This window comes from Pseudorasbora parva, chromosome 9, assembly GCF_024679245.1.
Source record: "Pseudorasbora parva isolate DD20220531a chromosome 9, ASM2467924v1, whole genome shotgun sequence".
NCBI lineage: Eukaryota > Metazoa > Chordata > Actinopteri > Cypriniformes > Gobionidae > Pseudorasbora > Pseudorasbora parva.
In genome coordinates, this window is record NC_090180.1 from 29,233,117 (window position 1) to 29,256,761 (window position 23,645).

The 23,645-nt window shown below is 38.8% G+C and overlaps 1 protein-coding gene across 1 annotated transcript; it reads right to left on the reverse strand.

Moving 5' to 3' along the window:
• Nucleotides 1-3,950: 3,950 nt before the first annotated feature.
• LOC137088830 (alanine aminotransferase 2) lies at nt 3,951-21,870 on the reverse strand. Its single transcript, XM_067452183.1, has 11 exons — nt 21,587-21,870; nt 21,133-21,222; nt 20,895-21,003; nt 19,265-19,398; nt 18,870-19,113; nt 18,691-18,770; nt 15,091-15,227; nt 14,749-14,917; nt 9,012-9,167; nt 4,576-4,688; nt 3,951-4,349 (listed from the first exon to the last, which is right to left on the reverse strand). Exons 1-11 carry the CDS (start codon nt 21,689-21,691, stop codon nt 4,259-4,261), a joined length of 1,428 nt encoding a protein of 475 aa, XP_067308284.1. The 5' UTR covers nt 21,692-21,870; the 3' UTR covers nt 3,951-4,258.
• Nucleotides 21,871-23,645: the final 1,775 nt, after the last annotated feature.

Here is a 23,645-nt window from a genome sequence, read left to right on the forward strand (position 1 = left end):
AATTTTTTCCCTTTTAAACTGTAATACCTCTACCGACGGCCCGATCTCCATAAAAGTTTGCACGCTGCTTTACAATAATAGGGTGCACATGCTCAGCTAATCTGGTGAAGTTCTGCGCAGAACAGACATTTTTTAGTCATTTAAATGTCATTTTGCATAGGATAATGTAGTTGACCTTTCTAACAGTTAAAGCGCCACCAAGAGGCCAGTTGCCACGTCCTTTTTCGGGTGACCACAGAATGAGCTCTTACATAGTTGTGCTGAGTCTGGTGAAAATATCTCGTTCCGTTGACGAGCTATAGCCAATTAAGTCGAAAGGGGCTCCTCCCACCTCAAACTTGGCGGCCCTTAGGAACCCTGAACCCAAATTTCCACTTTTTTTCAATGATTATTGACATTCAGACTCCAGAGAATCTGCCTGCACTGGTTTGGTCCCGGTTTGGCCGAAAACCAGGGACTAGTTCGCAAAAGTAGGTTTTTGGAAAAAGCCAAAATAGCCGGACATTTTCCCAGGTCACGAGCCAATCCGAGGCATGCGTCTGGCCCGTCTCGAGCCAAGGATTCCAACGATATAAGGCACTTGAGGCTACGGCCGACGGTCTAGGAGTTATGAGCAGTTTTGCGCAATTGATCGCTATAGCGCCACCTATGGGCCAATCTGGCTCATAATTTGATAACCTCTCCTCGATTTTTGTACTACCTATTGGGCAAGTTTCAAGTCTCTAGCCCTTATGGTTTGGTCTGCACGATGCGTTTTACGGCAGAATAATAAACCGGCACAAATACAATAGGTTTTCAAGCACTTCGTGCTTGAACCCCTAATTATTCATCGATATATGTAAATCATATATAAACATTTAAAGGCTGTATGCTGTTTTAATCGTTTATACATAAAATATCAAGTGAAAAATAAGGAACCATCTAGGCATTATTATTATTAGTAGAGACGTATTATTATTACATAGAGATGTAGTTAAATCTACAGTATAGGCTGCAACAGTAGCCTAATATAGTCTGTCAATTTCTCCATGTTAAACTTCACGTTAAATTAAACTTTTATTTTGACAGGTTGCAGTAAAGACCTTTGAGTGTCTGTGTTCATATGACAGCTTTCTTAAACGAAACGTTTAATTCTCATGAAGTGACAGTTTATGCGTTCGTGTGTCCTCATAGTGGCACACGGCAGAGACACGCGAGTGTGTGTGTATGTGTGTGGTAGAGGTGTGTGATACCGCTAGATTTGGTATCGATCCGATACCAAGTAAATACAGGGCCAGTATCGCCGATACCGATACCAATACTTTTTAATAATTAAGGTGGATGTGTCTTCAACCTAAATCTAAATGAATTTTCATGACTTAATTTGTTTTTGTGATTTGCATTTTGGGTTATTAATCAGTACTACAAAAGCTTTTGTTCAGAAACAACTTTTGGTTACTTCTGTTTTATTTAAATAAACAAAGTAGCAAAATGATTACTTCACAAATATAAAAAAATGTAAAAACAAATTCTCTTTTCAAGTAGCATGTTAACAAAAAATGTCTCTCCTCTTTAGTGCACTTCTTTTCAGGATTTTTTTCTTAAATAAACAAAGTCACAAAGTTTTACTTCACAATAAATATAAAAAATGTAAAACAAATTCTCCTTGTAATACGATATAATGCTGAAAATTAAAAAAACTTGAACCCTGGTCCGCCGGCATGAGAGTCGGACGCTCTAAAAAGGAAGCTAAAAGCTGCAACCTCTAGCGTCAGTCACTAGAGCAGGGGTCTCAAACTCAAATTACCCAGGGGCCGCTGGAGGTAGACTCTGGGTCAGGCTGGGCCGCATCGTTTTCCAAAAAAAAGAGCACACCTGATCCAATCTTCTCAATCTTTATTATTAACAGTTCTTCAACTTGAATGTTTCTTCTGAACATGAACTGTTCCTCTGAATTTGAACATTCCTCTCTTGCCTACTTTTTTTTATTTTATTTTTTTATTTTGCCAATATATTTGAGATTTTTGGATCTGGTTATCTTTCGTCCTTCACACCTTTCAATTACTAACAGGTGTGTAATGGTAATTGTGTACTAATAAATGTGGCCAATAAAAATTAAATCATAATGTAATACTGAAATAATGGGTTTTTTTATTGTACTTAAAATAATAGACTATTTCAAAGCAAGGCCATAACCTTCTCTGCAGGATTTGTTGGTTGTCCAGCAAACTCGGTTACACTCAATGGGTGACAGAGCTTTTTCTCTAGCTGCCCCCAGGTTGTGGAACCAACTTCCGGGTGAAATTCGGGAAGCTCAGTCTCTTAGAACTTTTAAAACAGTTAAAAACTTATTGTTAATAGTGGTACTCATTGCGTGTTTCCTGTTTATTTTACCCTACTTTATTTTTCTGTCTGGTTTTCTTTTTGATTGTTGCATTATTCTTTTACTGTAAAGCACTTTGAGAAGCTCTTTTAAAGGCGCTATCCGCTTGTTGTGACGTAAGGAACACCGTTTCTGGGTCCAAGCCTTAACTCGTTTCACTTGAGAATGCCATTGACCCCCATTTAAAGTCTTAAACTACCTGTGAAATTGGAACAGATTTAAATATTTTCTTATTATTATTAACAAACAAAACATTGCTATTTTTGAAATGTACTGTAAAAAAAAAATACTTTGTTTAATATATTACATATATATATTACATATATATATACATATATATATATATATATATATATATATATATATATATATATATATATATATATATATATATATATATATATATATATTATATATATATATATACATACATATATTACTAATAATAATAATATTTAAATGTTGCATTTCGCAGGTAGTTTAAGACTTATTTTTAAAAATGTACTATAGGCCCAAGGAAATAAAATTGTTTTAACAACTATTACAATAATAAAACTTACATGTTTTTGGTAAGTTTATAATGTAATAATTTTCTCAATGTAAAAATGATTACATTGAGCTTAACTTGCTCAGTTGGGAACACCACAAAAATTTCGATCCAAGTTTTCAACTAAATATCCAAATACAATTAATTACTAAATTAACTGTATCAACTATATCACTGATCTGCCTACATCGTCACTATATGATAAATTGAAAAAATAGTGATAACCTCAGCGACTGTACAGCCAAATCAAATTTTAACACTGTGTTTAACACTGAACCTGCTTTGAAACAATCGTTATTGTAAACGCACTATATAAATAAAGTTGAATTGACATGACATTATGAACATATATATAATAATGTAATACTTATTACATTATGTGCAGTTATTACATTATGAGTTGCTACAAAGTCTTTTCGACCTGTTTTTACATAGATTTGCGCATAGCCCTCCTGTTTCTATGGCTTTTTCAGTGGTCGTAACTCTGTTTTTCAATGGCACTGGCCAAAACGTGATTGGTTGGAGCGAGGACATGCTACGATTGGTCAGCACAATATGGCCGTTATCTGATTGGCTTAAGTAGATGGTGTGTGGAGTCCTATTTGTGGATTTGTTTGAGTCAAGACGCTAGAAATGTTTCCACGCGATTTAATGTGCAAGAAGAGAGCCACAAATGTAGAGGAAGCCATCAACAAATGCACAGGAAGCGATTCACAAATGAATGCAACTTATGCAAGGCAGAGATGTGTGTTTGTGACATAAAAATATATTTGTGGATTTTTTTGTTATTCACAAATGTAATTTTATTTATTTGTGAATCTAATTCATTTTTGTGAAACTTCTTCATATATTTGTGGCTCTCAGTATATTGATATTTGTTATATTTGTTTGGAATAAGGCAACAATAATACCCCCATACTCCTGCACTCGGGTCTCACTCACCATGTGTCTGATCTCTCTGGTGGTTTTACACACTCTCTGGTGTTCGCCAATCCCTATTTCTGACACCATGTTATGTTATAAATACCACGGGACAAAGACTTGCTGTAATTTCTGGTTATTTATTAAGTGAGCACACACTTAAGTTCATCCCTCAGGGATGGTGCATTTTTCAAACCTGCCTGGCAACATAGTATCGGAACAAAAGTTGTTATCAGGCGTAACATCACAGATTCCAATCTAAAGTATACAATTACAATAATCAAATATCTGAATTTATTAAACGATCAATATTCATGTAACCGCTTAACATACAATTTTGAGGGAAATAAAGAGTTTAATTTGAACTATTTTCAGTTTACTTTCAAACAAATCTCATAAATAATCTGACAAAAGCAGATAAAATGACACTAAGAAAACTCCTTCATGAATTGCGTGTGGAATGTCTTCAGTCTTTGTAGAGCATCTTCCATGATGTCCTCTTGACTTGCCACAAAAAGCCTGAGAAACAATTGAGAATTTGTTTTTTACAGACAATCAATGGGGAACTCAAAAGATGCTTACAATTAAGATAAAGTTTACAGTTTATTTTAATGTCTTATGGTTAGTATAGCTGGCTGTAATTTTGAAAACAACCAAATCTGTTAGAATAATAAGTGACACATTCATAGTATGATTTAAGTTGTTTTTTATCCATTCACTCATGCAACAATGGCAGTGCAAAAACCTGAAGTGATGGCTGTCCTTTCTTTGTCCAAATTCACAGCCCGGCCTCACATGCAGACCCGTTTCCTCTAGCAAATGCAAACAGTACAGCATGTCTGGTTCAATCTGTTTTTTCTACAAAGAGAAAACAACTTTAATTGTAGAAAACAATTACATTAAGGATACTGCCATTTTTGTTTTGCCTAAAGAGATTTCTGGTTAATTAGTTATTCAGAGTTTATGGCATGACTGAAGATTATCCAATTGATCATGTGTATCGAGACATCTTCCAACACTGTTAAAGTCTCACTTCATTATCATTTTTGCATTACGTCATATATAGAGACAAACAGACTTGATCAGAAATCCTTGCATTTTGATTTGTAAGCAGTACATTCACTGATCGCTTTGGGAATGGAGGAAAATACCATTCTGCCTTCTCATTTCTAACTCATTTTGGATGAAAGCATCTGCTAAATGAATAGATGTAAATAAATCATTGAAATGCTGACTGGCTGAGGGCAGAAATTTGATGGCACATTATGTCTAAATACAATTTCTCATTGACATGGAAGTTAACGTACAGTTGCAAGAAAAGGTCTGAACAGTTTGGAATTTCTGTGTCAATTCTTTCTATCTTATGATCTTTGATCTGATCTTATGATGATTAAACTAATAACACATAAACAGTTGTGCTTCTCAAATTATCATTGAAGTCAATGATTAATAATTTACATCGTAAGCTGGATTAAGTAACCCTTGAAATGATTATGATAAAAATGTTATGAAAAAATTGTACCTTTGGGGTACAACGGTGTGTCTCTTGGGCAGTTCACTTAAAAGGAAAAATGTGTAGTAGATCCTCTTTTAGCAGCAACAACATCCACCTAATGTTTTCTTTAGCTTCTTATTACACTTGCACAATCTGGTTTAAATGGCATGAGCAGAAAATTAGGTCTAAAATAAACTTTTTTTCCAGCCATCCTTCAGTTGGTTGGTTTACTTGAGCGTTTTACACAAATGGAGGTTCTTTACTGGTAATTGTATTTTATTATTACCAGCTGGATAATAACTGAGGTGGATTTTCCATGTAATCATCTAAAAACGCATCTCCGCTCTTTGGACCAGCACTAGTAGTATTGCTAGCCTTCCATTGAAGCTGCTATTTTCCAATTTTTCATAACTTTGGACATTAGTCAATCAAATTTTGTTGTGTAGTGACAACACCCCAGGGGCCCAGCGATGTGTCAGTGCTACTTCCACCCCAATGACGTCTGAACTTTTGGCAGGTTGTGAGCAATCTAAAGCCCCTTTCATACTGCGATTCCGGCAAATACACGGATAATGCGACCCGGCTTTTTTTCCCGGGCCGCTAGATTTGGTCCATTCACACTGCCAGCGAAATACCATAATATGTGCGCTTTCACACACAGTGCTTAACGGTCCCGGGTCGAGTTGACACGTGACATCCTGATGTGACGTATAATGGCGAGCAATCTCAGATTCAGCGCGGATAGTAAGGAGCTCCGTGGTCTCGACTTGTGTCCAGTTTGTGCACGTTTCTGCTTGTTTAATTTTAGTTTCTTTTGTATACGAACACTCTCTGCGTTTAAAACACCGACTAGCTCTCCTGGCACGGCAGGGTTGTATTATTGAAAAAACAAGCTCTAGGAGTCGCACGATAACTACGTACACGTTGCGGCATTAGTTTCGGCTTTTGTTCACACAGCGCTCGTCCCGGGTCAAATACCACAATATTACTAGGTCCCCGACCCGGGTCGAATTCGGTAATCAATCCCGGGACGTGGTTGCTTTCACACAGAAGGCGACCCGGCAATGTTCCGGGAATATTGCGGGTCCGACGTGCAGTGTGAAAGGGGCTTAAGTGAATAAGCTATGGCTTCTGCTTTCACACTTCTTAGCGATTCTTTGCCTGCTTTTTTCGAAGCTATCGTTTGTAGAGAAGAAAGAGATCTTTTCAAAAGGAAGACCTACACCCTAAGCTGGATGGGCTGACCAAGGCCGGTAAAGGATTTGTGTGGCACTTCACTGAGGGTAACTATGACCGTTATGACTGGCTAACAGCTAGGACAGAGGGGAACATTTGGAACCACTTTATATTAGGTGGCCCTAACTACTATGTACTAACATTTTAATTAATAATTTGATACAATGCACTTATTGTGAACATACATGATTTTTCATTGTACTTACATTTTAAAAATACCTGCATGTAATTACGTCTGTAATTAATTTCTGTAGTTACATTGGTAAATATACTGTTGACACTTCCCGACTTCCAACACACCTAACTCTACCCGTATCCATCTCAATATCAGCAAACGTGTTTTGCAATACAATTTGAACACAGTAAGTACATTGTACTTATTTTTTGATGTAAGTACATAGTACTTAAGGCCACCTGATATAAAGTGGGGCCAAACATTAAAGGGGGGGGGACACTCAGTTTCAGTCAATCTCATGTCAATCTTGAGTACCTATAGAGTAGTATTGCATCCTTCATATCTCCGAAAAGTCTTTAGTTTTATTATATTTATAAAAGAAATATGGGCTGTATCGAGTCTTTCCGGAAAAAAACGAGCGCCTGGAGGCGTATCGTGTGGGAGGAGCTAAAGAATAACGAGCGCAAAGCGGTGACGTCCTCAAGCGTGGAGAAGCCCATCGCTATCGATCTCAGCTAATAGATATATGATCCAGGATCATTCGGAGGCTGAAATAGAAACAGCAACAGCAGGACGTCCGTCTCTGTGGTATGTACTGTATTTAGTGACCTGTCAACATTTGTCTTTACTCTCAGTTTATGAGGACATGATTCGGTTTATGGACTATTGTATGCAACCAAACCTTAGTAGCAAGCAAAACGGTTTTGCACGTCAGACTAGTGTAACGTTATACAGAGAACAGCAATGAAGTCCATTAGCGCATTTGAATGACGAAGCACGCGATCGTGTCGTTTACTGATGTTTACATACGCGACGATAAGCAACAGCACAGACATTTGAAGCAGTTTTACTTACCGGCTGCTTCCAAAGCAGGACCGAACCTTTATAGCTGGGACGGCTCTGTCAAAAACACACTTCTTGGAGTGTGAAGATCCACTTTGCGATGCGACTAAAGCATTTCTGCGTTCAAATTGGTTCAAATGCAGCGCTGCCTTCCCGGAATGCTGTGCTGAAGCGTTGAAGTCGCTTAATGTCAAAGTGGAGGAATGAAGTAGAGCGTGGCACGGACTATAACCGACATTAGTGTTCATGAAACAGCATTTCACCCCCCTTTAAGGCCGCTATCGAAGCATCCTGGGCCTCCATAACACCTCAGCAGTGCCACAGGCTGATTGCCTCCATGCCACGCTGCATTGACGCAGTCATTTCTGCAAAAGGATTCCTGACCAAGTATTGAGTGCATAACTGAACAAAATTATTTGAAGGTTCACTTTTTTTGTATTAAAAACACTTTTCTTTTATTGGTCGGATGAAATATGCAAATTTTTTGAGAATTTTGGTTTTTCATGAGCTGTATGCCAAAATCATCAGTATTAAAACAATAAAAGACCTGAAATATTTCAGTTGGTGTGCAATGAATCTAAAATATATGAAAGTTTAATTTTTATCATTACATTATGGAAAATAATGAACTTTTATCACATATGCTAATTTTTTGAGAAGGACCTGTAGACTGGCTGAGTCTCTCCCTGTTTTTAAATCCCGTCTCAAAACGTATTTATTTTCTCTGGCTTTTGGATCAGTCTTAGGGTTGACTTTTTTATTGTGTTATTGTTGTATTTGCTTTATTGCTATTTGTTGTTTTGATGTTTTGATCATGCTTTGTGAATTGTGTTCAGCACTTTGGTCAAAAGTGTTGTTTTTAAATAAAGATGCTTAATAAATAAAGGTGGATTGGATTACTTTGGATTACTTCAGACACCGCTTCGGTGCTGTGCTGACGATGCTCTCTTCATGCTTCACAGTTGAAATTAAGCTTTGGTGTTGGTGTGCAGTGTAGTTTTGGCCTCAGTAAGCTTTTGGAGAAGTTGTTAAAACAGAGGGTTACTTTTTCACTCTGAATGATAACTAATTATTTTCATTGTCTCATTGAAAAGTACTAAACTGTTTATGTTAATAGTTTAGTCAGATTGTGTTGGGCTTTCAATTGTGATTTAGAAGGAGGTAAGATTTGTTTGTATAACATTTATGAGCAATTCAATGAAATTCTTTCTGTAAACCTGATATTTTACAAATCAAAAATCATCATTTTGTAGGGTTGCCACTAATTTTTTTGCTGAATAGTGAGATAGGCAGCTGTTTCCAGGATTTGAAATGGCTATTATACGGATTGGTGATGTATACATGTCCTCTGGTGAGTGTTATTATTATTCAATAACAGTAGTACTTTTAATTAATTGTCATTTACAGATTGGTGTAATACACAGATTCTCACCTTAGCCCATTTTATTGCCCTTGGAGGTAAGTTTAGACAAGGGAAGACAAAAAATCCTGCCTTCAGTGGCTGGCAGCTGATCCCCGTTAGCTCAGCAAAGACCTCCTGAATCCGACATGCATTTTTACTTATCACATTTTTAATGGACTGGACCTCCTGAGAAAAATAAAAATAATAATAATTTAGTCAAATAAAAAAATCAAGAACTTGTGATAGACAGATAATTGCTTTTACATATATATTTTTGACAGACCACATCAAGGATGTTGGAGAGAGCTGGAGCAAAAACCGCTTGCAGAAGCCATGGGCTTTTGAGCCCCGCAGGCAGCATTCTGGGATGCTTTTAGCTGTATGTTTTGGGTCATTATCCTGTTGGGCGGACCCATGATTTGCGACTGAGACGTTTAGAGCTTTCTGATGCTCCGCAGTACATTTCGCTCTAGAATGCCTTGGTAGTATTAAGACACAAGACCACAGACACGACCACAATGCAGCCCTGGATGTCACCAGAAACCATGACAAGAGACAAACCTAAGCGACAGATCCCCCTGTTAAACTAAACAGAATTTGGCACAGATCCTCAGCAAAAACCACAGGAACCAGACAAGTCCTCTGCACAGACCCCTATGGCCAGCTACAAATCCTGGGTGGTAATAATTGGATGGAATACTCTGATTGATATCACTCCACAATCTGACTTGTGATGCAGCCTGGAATCATAATACCAACATGTTCATTTGTTTAGCTAGAAGAACACTGCACCCCTGACTGTGGCAAGTTTGGGTTCCTTGCCACTGTTTCCTCTGGCTTGCTTAGTTGGGTACACTTTATATTCAGTAATATATTTTTTATTTGACTGCACTGACCGTATCGGATGAGAACTGAAATGAGCGGGATGATTACATAACTGTTTTCTGCAGTACTGCTTTATAACTGATTTTAACTAATTTCAAAATTTATTCACTTAAGAGTTATTGAACTGAAGTGACTTCAACTTAAAGGGTTACTTCAGCGATTAGCATACGGCTTTGTATCAGTAGAAACCCTGGAGTATATTCAAATGATTGTGCTTCACCCCTCTTATCCCCCTGAGACAAGAGATTTATGCAATTTATGATAATTTGTAGTTCTAGAAAAATTCCTCAATGATGCAAAATGACGATATTTGCATCATTAGAGGATTTTTTGGCCAAAGGCTAAAAATTATAGCCAGCAGAGGGAGCCATTTCCGCATGTTTTCAACCCGCGCATGGGGAACGGGATCGCACTCACAGCATTTAGCTCGCAGCCGCGGGCATTCATGTAAACAGAGCTATGCGGAGCAAAGTAAGTGTTTCAACTTCTCAAATTAATTCCGTTGAAAGTTAAAGGGTAACTAAACCCCTGTTCACAGCCTAACTCCGCCCTCTGGCAATATTTGAAAAATGCTGCAAAAGTGGGCAGAGCCCAGCGGAGACAGAGGGGACGAGACGAGGGCGGCGCTGAGCGGGGGGCGTGCACCTGAGACCCGTAGTGACAACTTGTTTGACAGTTGTCAGACTCGCAAAGATTGATAGTGACTGGAGTGAGGACAGTAGTTTTGCAACAGAGCGGTCATCTAAAGTAGAGGACTTCTCTCCACCACCTTCACCTGAAGTGGAGGAGGGTGAAATGTCTGTAGACACAGAGTTTGTTGGCTCAAACTGCTTTAACTCCTGATGCATACGATGCTTTCATTGATTCATTCATTCATGCTAGCGAAGCAGCAGCGCAAGAGAGAATGAGATCACTAACTAATCTATGAACCCTGAACAGCCATATCCTTATACTGAATGCCACTAAAAAAAATCACAGGACCAATAAGTTCAAACCTAATAGCCTATTACAACATATTTCCTCATATTAAATATTCCTCATGCATTAAATAAAAGTTAGACTACATACGCCCGCAGTCTAGCACGTCACGGATTTGTTGTTCGTTACCACGGCAACCATTTGCGTGTCAGGGTTTGTCTGAAAGCGTCTGAGGTATGAAAATTATCTGTAGACATGACAGGTGGCAAAACTATCAGAAGAAAAGCTTAACATGTACTTACAACTGCATTATATATCTGTATTTTCTTAATTAGGATGTTGAACGCAAGTGAAGAGAAAGTTTCATTCATAATGTTTCTACTTCATTTAACATGAGCGCTCATACTGGACTGAAGCCATTCTCATCATGTGATCACGGAAAACATTTCTCAGGGCGTGGTGAGCTCGTGCCAGGGGCGTGGATAGTGAGCCGTTGGAAGTACAAACCTACGTAACGAAGTACCATAACGTCCAATAGGAAAATTCAACTGCAGTAGCCACCGTTCAACCTTAAGAGGGCAGCACTAAGACGTTTTTACACCATATATTATAGAATTTAAACACTTTAAACCCAACTGTCAAAACATTTACTCGACTCAATGAACAATAATAATAAAGCTCCATTCTTGCAGATCATTAACTAAAAAAAGTTGTTCTAGGGTTTAGTTACCCTTTAAGCTTCCAAAGGCATGAACTGAAAAAACGTGCCAGACTGAACACCCGCTGTGAATGTATGCCGCGAGCGCGGTCACGATTACCTCAGCTCTAATCACGAGAGCTCATTCATGGCGGTGAATCTGACTCCTGCAGCGTTAGTGTGCTGTGACACTCGCTCGGCAACTCACTCATTATATTGAACAGACACGTTCAGTATTTAATTGTACTGTCTGTTCTCCAACTGAACTGATTTTATGAAAAGAAACGCGATGGGAAAAGTGATCCAGTCACAGTAATCCAGTAGCGGAAGTGGCCTCACAGGGCAGCAAAGCATTCTGGGTATTGTTGTCTTTCATCCCCATGAGACAAAAATACATTTTCTGTCTTTTCTCAGTCTTGAAGGCACCAAATTCAAAAATAATTTCACATTTCTACTACATTAATGACCCAGTTTAAATACAGATTCACCTTCCCAGGGCTATAGTACCCCTTTAACAATGATGCTATTTTCTTTTTAGAGCTGCTTTGCTGCAGAATTTAACTCTGTTTGCATCATTTATTTTCTGTTTATTACTGCAAAGCTTCTTTGAAACAATCTAGATTGTATAAAGTGCTATATAAATAAAGGTTGACTTGACTCATTGAGATTTAATTGTGCCCGGCACAAATTAAATGCACCCTGTGCCAGAAGCAGCAAAGCAGCCCCAAGCCATAACCAAGCCTCCTCCATGTTTCATATTAGGTGTTGTGTTTTCTTTGAAATCTTAATGTATCCATTTGTAAACATAGAGCTGATGTGCCTGGCTAAAAAGCTCAATTTGTCTCTCGTCTGGCCAAAGGACAATCTCCCAGAAGCATTGGGGCTTGTATTTAAGAGTGGGTGTTCGTCCATGAAGCCCACTGTTGCTCAGAAAACAACAGGCAGCGCATTTAGACACTGAAGTACCCTGACCTTGGAGTTCAGCTTGTATCTCTTTACCAGTTTTCCTCAGCTCTTTGTCTACCATTCAAGCTATCCTTTCTGTTCAGTCTGGGGATGATTTTCCTCTCGCGAGCATATCTAGGGAGGTTATAGTTCCATTAAACTTTTTAATGATATTTGCAGGAAGATCAAGCTGCTGGGAGATGGTCTAATAGCCTTCACCGTTAACATGCTTGCCTATGATTTTCTTTATAATCTCCTCACACAACTCTCTCATTTGCTTTATCTGGTCCATGTTCAGTATAGTCCACACAATGATACCAAACATCTGAGTGGCTGCTTTTCTCAAATTAAATAGGCTGAATGACTGATTACAATATCGAAGACATGTGATACTAATTAAGCAGAACAGTTAGTTTAAAAATCAGTTTTCAGAAGGAATGAAGATTTTTTTTTAATGAGCTGTAAGGGTACCAGCAAATTTGCCCACATCTGTGTCACGTTCAATTGTTGTTTTAATTTAATTTCATTGATTATATATATCAATTAAATTAAAACAACAAATAAACGTGACATACAGATGTGGGCAAATTTATTTCTGCTCAGTGTACTTTATCTAGTGTTGGTTGTGCTATGCACACTTTTGTTGCATTTTTCTCTGATTGAATTACTTTCTTTTGGCTTGTTTATTAAATTACTGCTGCTATTTGATCAGCCACACTTTCCTTCTTCATCTTTGTGAACCTGAACATTACATCTTTGTGAACATGAACTCAGTAAAAGGTCAAAGGGATTGCAAAATGGATTATGTCAGCACCAGACACCATCCGCTCTGAAGACCAACTGCTGTCCTTATATCAGGGAGGACAGCCACTGAAAGGATTTTGTAGAGGACTATCTAAAACTGTGCCACCACCTCCTCCACCTCATGCCCATGGGGGTCCAGATGATCCCTGCTCCAATACAACATAATTATGCTGCATGGATAACTGGTTCTCCTCTCACCATGGAAGCAAGAGAGAAAGCCTTTTCCACAATCTATATGCCTATTCCAGCCATCCCTACCGCAAATCCTTCAGTGGACGGCGTAAAGCCAGAACTCAAACCCAGATTCACTGTAGATCTTGAGTCTGAGCCCACCGCAGACCAGAGTATGTGAGCAGAGTGGAAGCGGAGTGAGGAGTGGCATGACTTTGAATGGAGTGAGGAGCGTATTTTTTAAAAGTCAGAGCATTGTAGTTTTAACTTTTATGCCTGCAGAGGACCCTCAGAGGACCCTCAGACTGACCTTCCTCCTCCACTTGTTCAATCCAGCACCAAGTCTCCTCGTCTCTGTTGGTTCAGCCAAGCCCTAAGTCTTCTTCATCTTCTCCTTAGCCCGTTCAGCCCAGCTATGTGGCAACACCTTGGGCCTCACGGTCCTCAACTCCACTTTGGTGAAATAATCCCTGGTTCCACCTTAGGCCTCCATGCCCATAGAGGCTACAACATACTCTGCAAGAACAGAGAAAAAAGTTCTCGCTCCCAGGGCTGCGAGAACTAAATGACGTCGTTTTGTTCTCACAGCCCTGGTTTGGGAGTTCTCACAGCTTGACACATCGCCTGAGCACTTTTTTCTTGCGGGTGTCCGAGAACTATTATGTGATTGGTCATACATTTAAGGTGGGTGGGGTTAATGCAGAGAAACGCAGATGATCAGCACCTGCTTTTCTCGTGAAGTATGGAATGCACTGAAGAGAATAAACTTTGTTCTTGTTCTTGCCACCTCAAGAAAACAAACAAATTTCTTTGTTCTTGCAGAGTATGTTCCAAGCTTTACTCCACATCAGCCCATCGACTAGTCACCTTGGCTCCACCTGGGATCATCCCTATCTGGCTCTACCGGGTTTCCTCAACCCTCCATCTACACCTTAGTCAGTCATCACTCTACCTCTGCCACAGACTTCTGGGCCTTCAGCGGCACCTCGTTCCTCCACATTTTTGGCTTCATTGGACTCCTTCCCTCCAGCTTAACCTCAGTCCTCGTTACCACCGGCTTCCTCTAAGTCCTCTTGCACCCTAGCTTCACCTCAGCCACTCATCACTGCAGATTTGCATAGGCCTCTTGGTCCTCCAGTGTTGCCTGGTCTGTTTGTCCATCTGATTCCGCCTTGGTTTTCATACCTTCTGGTGATACCTCTTGTCAGTTGGGCTCACAACTCAATAACAACGTTCGGTTATAAAATATTAACCTCACACCTCAAATCAAAGTGGGTGCCCAACATATAAAGTACTGTGTATGAAATTTTTCTGTATAGGTTAAGTACTGAAATAGAACATACCAACCTCAGAGAAGGTGGGGAATGAAGGATCCCCAGGTTTTGGAAGATCAGTCATGAGATCAAGTGCAATTTGTCCAAGAACAGGTGGGCTGGACCGAAAAAGTTTACGACAGTATTCCTTCACTGCAGGGTCAAGATTCACCAGCTCCACGTAGCCACCACGAAGCCCACACCTGGATACAAAAATTGGTAACAAAAATAGACACACTGTCAGACTCATTGGCCCACTCTCATTGTTATTATTAGTTGTATCCTAAGTAATTTTAATATAAGGATTGCTACATTGTAATCATATTTATAGAGAGGTCAAGGAAGAATATACTCAAAAGCACAACATGTTACTTACTCTCCCATGTAGCCCTTGGAAGCAGAATTGAAGGAGGCCAGTTCCACAGTGCTGGAAATAGTAGAGTCCATTTCTGATAACACCTTCTTGTAGGATTCAAACTCAGTATCTTCTTCATACACACAGCTCTGATAAACCTGAAAAAAAATACAGCTCATGATCATCAAAGGCTGGAAATAAACTAGCAAATGCCGTAATGTCTTATTGAGGATCAAGGACTGAGAAAATAAAAGGATATAAGCATCTGAACTCACTCATGCATTTAGCGTCAACATACAGTATTATACATGTTTGATATTGTTTGAAATGTCTCAGTGCGACTGGTACAAAGTCTCCAAAGAAGTAAACTAAAAGATAATAAAGGTTTTAAGAGTTTAGAGATATTTTGTTTAATGTGTAATGGGTGTCTTTGGCCTTTTCTCTACCTCCTGCCATCAATAAAGGTCTACAGAACAGTGATTAATGTAAAATCCCATTGTCAACACATTTGCATTTGAAAGAGGTTTCTGTCTTGGTCTGGTATTTGAGATGTTGCAAAGATGTCGGGGCTCAATCCTTTATATCGGTCAGCCTGTAATGTTATGTAATTTATAGAAGTCAAGTATCCATATTTTATTTTGTACTTCAGAGCATTTTGATGTTATGTATGGACTATCTCAGAATTGATTATGTAATTGACATGATACATTTACCTGACTAATAGTAAATTGTTACACTGACTTATTCAGACTTACTCTGGAATTATTAACTATCTCTAGTAGATTATGAACAGGTATAATTAAAAAAAAAAAATTAAACAGATTAATTAAATGTGTAGTTAAACTATTAAATATAAATTACCAAATAATCAATTGGCATTCTAACATAAATTTAAGGTCATAATAAAAATGGAGTCATAAAAAAATTAAATTCCTATTTGTCTAACTGAAAAGATTGAACACACAAGGAACCTTCACCCACCAATTGTGAGCCTCCATTAGGACAATTGGGCGGGCATACAATCATGTCAATGGAGGATTCAAAAGCAAAGGTGTCGAATCCTGTTCCCGCAGCGCCACTTTTCTACAGAGTTTATCTCTAAAGGTCGGGACACACCAAGACAATGATCAGACATTGGGCAATGTCGGGCCGTTTTAAGAGTCGGTGGTTTATTTATTTTTGGTGCGTTCTACATTATTGGTTCTTTTTCACTGATGGCTCTTTTTGGGCCAATTCAGTATGCTGAATTGGCGTCTGCCCGTCAGCGAGAGAGAGAAGTCTGATTGGCTGTTCAACTTAGCGAATGAGGCAGTGCACAAGAATAAAAGCGAACGGTTTTATTTAAAGTGAAAATGATGAAAGCAAGCAAAGAAGTCAAGACTGTACAGACAGAAGGCTATAATTTTATATCATCTTGCCTTAACATTCAAATGCACAAATATTTTGATATAAATGAGCTGACAGGAATGAAGAATAAAGTGATCAGTATGATTGATATTTAAAACGGTAAGCAAGCACTGCTTCGTTTGTGGTTTGTAAAGTGGGGCAAAAAAAGTATTTAGTCAGTCACCAATAGTGCAAGTTCTCCCACTTAAAAAAATGAGAGAGGCCTGTAATTTTCCTCATATGTACACTTTAACTATGAGAGACAGAATGAGAAAAAAATCCTGAAAATCACATTGTCTGATTTTTAAAGAGTTTATTTGAAAATTATGGTGGAGTATTTGGTCACCTACAAAAAAAGCAAGATTTCTGGCTCTCACAGACCTGTAACTTCTTCTTTAAGAGGCTACTCTGTCCTCTGCTTGTTACCTCTATTAATGGCATCTGTTTTGAACTTTTTATCAGTATAAAAGACACCTGTCCACAACTTCAAACAGTCAGACTCCAAACTCCACTATGAGCTTGACCAAAGAGCTGTCAAAGGACACAAGAAACAAAATTATAGAACTGCACCAGGTTGGGAAGACTGGATCTGCAATAGGTAAGCAGCTTGGTGTGAAGAAATCAACTGTGGGAGCAATTATTAGAAAATGGAAGACGTACAAGAAAACTGATAATCTCCCTCAATCTGGGGCTCCACACAAGAGCTCACACCGTGGTGTCAAAATGATCACAAGAATGGTGAGCAAAAATCCCAGAACCACACAGGGGACCTAGCGAATGACCTGCAGAGAGTACCAAAGTAAAACAGGCTACCATTAGTAACACACTACGCCTCCAGGGACTGAAATCGTGTAGTACCAGACGTGTCCCTGTGCTTAAGTCAGTACATGTCCGGGCCTGTCTGAAGTTTGCTAGAGACCATTTGGATGATCCAGAAGAGGATTGGGAGAATGTTAGCCTAGAAATCTAGACGCACCCTAGCGGCAGCAAAACTAATCTGCCGCGAGTATCGTCTAGCAACTCTCAATACACGTTTAAGCTGTAAAAACCAAACTCTGGTTAGCCCAATCACATCGTGTATAGAGTCGGTGGGCGGGGCTTAACATAATGACGGTCAAATTGCGCTTGCATGCTACTAATAAACAGAAACACAGAAGCTGGCGAACGGCGGTCTTTCGAAATCAGTTTTGACCGTGCTTTGACCTTTCTGGAAGACTTGGAGTTAAGCTTTTATCTCAGAAAAGAACAAAGAACGGCACTGAAGTCATTCTTAAAAAGGGAAGATGTGTTCGGAGTTTTGCCGACCAGATACGGCAAAAGTTTAATCTGTTAACTAGTTTCGCTTCACCTTCGTTGCTCTGGTTGGTTGTAGCACTATCCAATAGCGTGCAGAGGGAGTTTGAAAGACAACCCTTTATCCCGCCCCTCAGATTGAGCCCTGTCAATGGTGAGTTTCCAGACCAAACATTTTGATGTGGGTCTGGCTTGAAATGGATGAAACCAAAATAGAACTTTTTGGTAAAAACTCAACTTGTCGTGTTTAGTAGCATGATACCTACTGTGAAGCATGGGGTGGAAACATCATGGTTTTGGGCTGTTTTTCTGCAAAGGGACCAGGATGACTGACCTTTGTAAAGGAAAGAATGAATGGGGCCATGTATCGTGAGATTTTGAATAAAAACCTCCCTCCAACAGCAAGGGCATTGAAGATGAAACGTGACTAGGTCTTTTAGCATGACAATGATCCAAACACACTCCCTAGGCAACGAAGGAGTGGCTTCGTAAGAAGCATTTCAAGGTCCTGGCCTAGCCAGTCTCCAGATCTCAACCACATAGAACATCTGTGTTGCCCAGCGACAGCCCCAAACATCACTGCTCTAGAGGAGATCTGCATGGAGGAAAGGGCCAAAAATACCAGCAACAGTGTGTAAAAACCTTGTGAAGACTTACAGAAAACATTTGACCTCTGTCATTGCCAACAAAGGGTATATAACAAAGTATTGAGATGAACTTTTGTTATTGACCAAAGAATTTTTCCACCATAATTTGCACACAAAAAAAAATGTTTTTGTTATTTTCTGGATTTATTTTCTCATTCTGTCTCTCATGGTTGAAGTGTACCTATGATGAAAATGACAGGCCTTTCTCATCTTTTTAAGTGGGAGAATTTGCACAATTGGTGGCTTAAATACTTTTTAGCAAAAGAAAGTATTACATTACTTGAGAAAAACTCACCTCATCAACCAGAAGGAAGAGCCTTTCTTCTGCAGCAAACCGAATCACTTCTTCTATGGACTTCCTACTCTGTATATGACCTGATTATCAAAGCAACATTCATCCATTCATAATCCTGTTCTTCTTTTCTAAACTTTTGGTTACCAGATGGCACAGATTTCTAACATTCATTACTGTACCTGTAGGATTCCCTGGGTTGCAGATATAAAGCGCTACTGGATTGCAAGTCTTTCTACCTGCATAAAGCGCTCTACGAAGCTCCTCCACCTGCAGTGTCCAGCCCTGCTCCTCACACAAATGGTACGGTATGATGGCAGCTCCCTGGTCCACCAGAGCCAGGATAAATGTAGAGTAGGTGGGCACAGCTATGAGCACACCAGTCTGACGTGAGCCCTCGCGCTGAATCAGCAGTTTCAGCATAAGCTGCAAAAAAAAATTTTTTACTGGAATGAAGTGACTTAACATCTATCACGTCCAATTTAACATTATCAAAGAAAAGTGCATGTATGTTTATGCATTTGCTTTTAAATAATATAAAAAGTCTGAAGATAAATTATTTTTGTTGACTAAACACCATGAGAGCCATCTGTGACCCAGACGTGATGAATATGTTGTTGGGTGAGGAAGGAACTCCTCCATCTCTCCTGGTAATGAAGTTTGACAAGCAGTGTCTGATTTGGGTGATTCCACACGAATCTGAATATGAGCCTGAAGAGATTAGCACAATATGATAATCACGTACATATGAAAGTATTCAACTCCTGCCATTCATATACTTCAATTGACCGATCGGTATGCCCCACCCCCCTTAGTTACTGTTGCTAGCTCGGACAAACAAATGGAGTTGCTAACTGTCTTACAATGACGGTTGTCAATGTGAAAACCTTCCCAAGATGTTTTTTAAACATTTTGGACACAGAAGGACCACCTCTTATCAAGGAGCATTCAAGTGGGACTTTAATATGCCATGAAGGGATATATAAAATATTTTAAAATAAATATGGTTGGGAACAAGATTAATTTGGAAGCGAGAATTCACAGATAACAATGCAAGCAGGAGAAGCCTCATGTTACGGTCATCACGATTGCAGATGACAACATCCAGGATCAACACTGTTCATCAACACTGCAGGTTAAGATTAAAGCTGCAGTCCGTAACTTTTTGCACTCTAGTGGTTAATAAACAGAACTGCATGCATCTTGCAGAAGAACATTGCAGCCGGAGCTACTTCTCTCTGTTTATGTCTATGGCGGATCACGCAGGTCCTGTGCTCCTCTGCAGCGGTACCTACCAGTCTGGCCTGAAATAGTCCCAATATGAATACTTATTATAAGTGTACCATAATGATTCAGGGTAAGACAAAAACACAGTTTGGAAAATGGATTCATGTTGTACATTCTCATTGTATAATTTTTTTAAATCTTGAACACAAAAAAGTTACGGACAGCAGCTTTAAATTAATTTACATTTAACCAGTTTAATATGAAAAAGGCACTGAAATTATTAATAATAATTAGCACTGAATAATCTTTCTTTTTTAGTTTTTGACCTAGAGTTACATTGTAGATTACGTGAGAACAGTTATCTATTTAAGTTTGTATGTTAGCATGGACTCACTAACTTTAATTTCCCAACAACCAGAAAGTGAAAGTTTTCGTCTTCATTGGGATTGGGGTTTAGTGAACCAGGTTACTACACCCACATCACTGGATTAACCATGTGAATAAAAACATTTTATTGCCCATCCTCTCAGAATACCTGGAATCAGTGTTACAAGTACCCCAAGTTCATCACTTTACCATTTTTTTAAGCATAAACACCATAAAACCAATGAAAGCTTCGGATCATCACGTTTCTCTATTGTGCTGAAACCTAAAGATTTGTTAGTTCTGGTCCCCATGCAACTAATGCTCAACTTCCATTGGCTTATCTGCGAGAGGAGGGGCTAACCGATAGGTCAATTAACATTTGAGCAGACTTTTCAGTCCACTCTATAAAAAAAAAATCAACTCACTGAAAGCTTACATTTAGCTGATCCCTTGAAGTCGTGACATTTGACAATGAACATTTGAAGAGTGACCGTAGCACTTTTCTTATCACTATAATCCTCAACTCTCACAACTTTAACATTATTTATTTGTAAAACGTTTTACCGTGAAGTCACTTAAATGTATAAAAACAGCAATTTTGCCACTGTGCTCACCTACACTTCCACCATCACATTGTCCAAGGAGAACATCTGCCCTTTGTTTAACATCTAATGGCAGACTGTCATCCTCCAAAAGTGCTGGATAGAGGCACGCAGCAAGGACCTGAAAAATAGCACACAAAAACACTGACCCTCATTTCTCTTATAGGTATGGGTTAAGAAAAATCATATTTTTCCAATCATGTCCGTTCTCCATAGAATTTGACTGGTAGAACGCTAGGCTACTACTTACTTGACGAACAAAGGTGATGGGCTTTATTCCTCCTCTGTGGAGATCTCCAGAAGACAAATCAATCACCTCTTTATAGTTTTTTCTCTTACCCTAAAATAAAAAACAATTGTCATAAAAGGAACCATATGTTGCCCTGTGTAACCATACAATTAGAGTATTAGAGCTTTAAAAATGGAATCCAGTCAGCTGAGTAAATCAGTGAAACCGTTTTAACTCAGGATCCAGACTTTGAATAGATTATCAAGTTCCTATAAGGCAAAATATATAAAAATGTCAAAGTCGAACAATACAATTTTGATTAAAAAGGTTTTTTCCACAAATATGGGTGTGTCACACAACCCATCCATGTTATCATCTGCCAAATTTAAGACTTTAAGATTTAAGACATATGTTTTGCTCCAGAATCTATTATACAAAAATAAAAGATGACATTATCGTCAAAGTAATACCTCACCTGTTGTATTTCAGCTTCAATCTCTGCCGCCCGTAAGGATAAAACATCCCTCTCTGAGAGAAACATGTTCTTTACCAATGGGCTGATCTTTCTCAAGAAGGACATCGTTGTTTCTCAGCATGGAGATTTAGAATTACGTGTATTTTCTTTGTAGTCTAAATTGGCTAGAATCTTCCGTCTTTTGATGGGTTCAGTGCCTGGACCTGTTGAATTCAAGGATCTTAATGGTCAGCTATGTTCAAAACCACCCTTTACCATGAGTTTCAGTTGATATTAAACCTAAATCTACCATCCCATGGGGATTTAGCTTATTCATAGGAGCAAAGTTCAGGCTTCTTGAGACATTAACAAAGACATTGCAAGATAAATAGATGACTATTCCATGCTCAACTTCTCACCAGAGGAATATCAATCATCTACAGTATTAACATTGGAATTATGTGTATGTAAAGTGGGACTTAGGCATTTTCACACCTGAAAGTCCACACCAAGGTCCGAACCAAAGTTTGTTTTTTGATACATTGTATCCATTTGGTTAGTTTTGGTTTGCTTTCACATTGCAGTTATGCAAGCGCACTAAAGAAGTTTACATGATGCACTGACGTCCTGTTGTTATCATCTATGTGGGCTGCATCTTAACATTGATTGGTTTGTAAGCAGATGTGCGTCTGACGTCAGTGTGTTGTCAATTCAGCGTGTAACTTTGACAAGAATGAATGAACAGACGTAGCCTAGAAATCTAGATGCACCCTAGCGGCAGCAAATCTAATCTGCCGCGAGTATCGTCAACTCTCAATACATGCCTTAAGTGAACTGTAAAGAGTCGAGAAAGACAACGCATCCCTGCATTAGGTCTTAAAGGGGCAGTAACCTTTACACTGTTTAATGTCAAACAAATGATCACTCACTGCTCTTGATTAGAGGTTAGATCGGGCTCAAAAAATCATGTGCTCTACCCGAGCCCGTGCACGTTGTGTCCGAGCCCGGGGTGATAGTGACATGAAGTTGTGGGAGTGATCGCTTTTATTGCTCATGAACTGGAGCGAGCGTCTCATAAATAAACCGAAACTCAGCAGGCTACTTGCCTCACAGACATGAGAAATATGCGTATAGAAGGCTTGAAATGTCCACTTTTAAATGAAATGATTCAAAGATATTTAATTAAGCAAAGTGCAGTGTTCACGCAAGCAGCTCTTGACACAGCACACAAGCTGTGAGTTTAATGCGCATTTTTACACTAATCCTGACTTGTGCAACTTTGTAGCCTACACATTTGTTTCTTAGTTGTTGTATTAGTTCTTACTTTGATAAAAATATATATAATTTCTGATTATAGTATAGCTTTCTGCCCACCCAATTAGACTAGTAAAGTAGGCTTATGATTAAAAAAACAAAAGCTTGATCAAGGGCCCGGCCCGACCCGAGGATAATGCCGGAAAATCTTGGCCCGCGGGTCAGTTCGGGCTCGGGCAGAGAATCTAAACTCTACTTTTGATTGAATAGCTTGTGTAAGTTTAATAAGGCCTAATCTTTAATTTAAACAGTGAAATATGCAATTATTTTACATTTGATTACAAAATTTCATCTGTTTGGTCCGGACCATGGTCCGAGGGAGGTTTCACACCTGTAATTTTTAGTTGGACCAAACTGAAAAGTCCGAAAATCCGGACCAAACAAGGTAGGTGTGAAAGCACCATAAAATTAGCATTTCAAGTTTTTTTTAATTCTAGACATAGTATAAGGTAAGTTTAATAAGCCTGGTAGTGAATAAAATCATTCTGGTGGCTGCCAGCACAGCTGAATACAATGTTGATTCTTCATAAATGTCTCTTTACATCATAATTGAGGTGGTATCCAGTGTATCCAGTCAAAGTATACATAAATTAAAATACAAATTATGCAACGGCCCCATTTTTTCCATCTACCTAAAACTAAAACCATGTGTCTCCTTGAATTCTTCAAACATTTACAGAAAGTTCAACGATTGAGGTGCAGGGAGAAGTTCAGGTTTCGATTCATGTCAGATAACTATTGAACATTTTAGGTTAAATAAAACAAA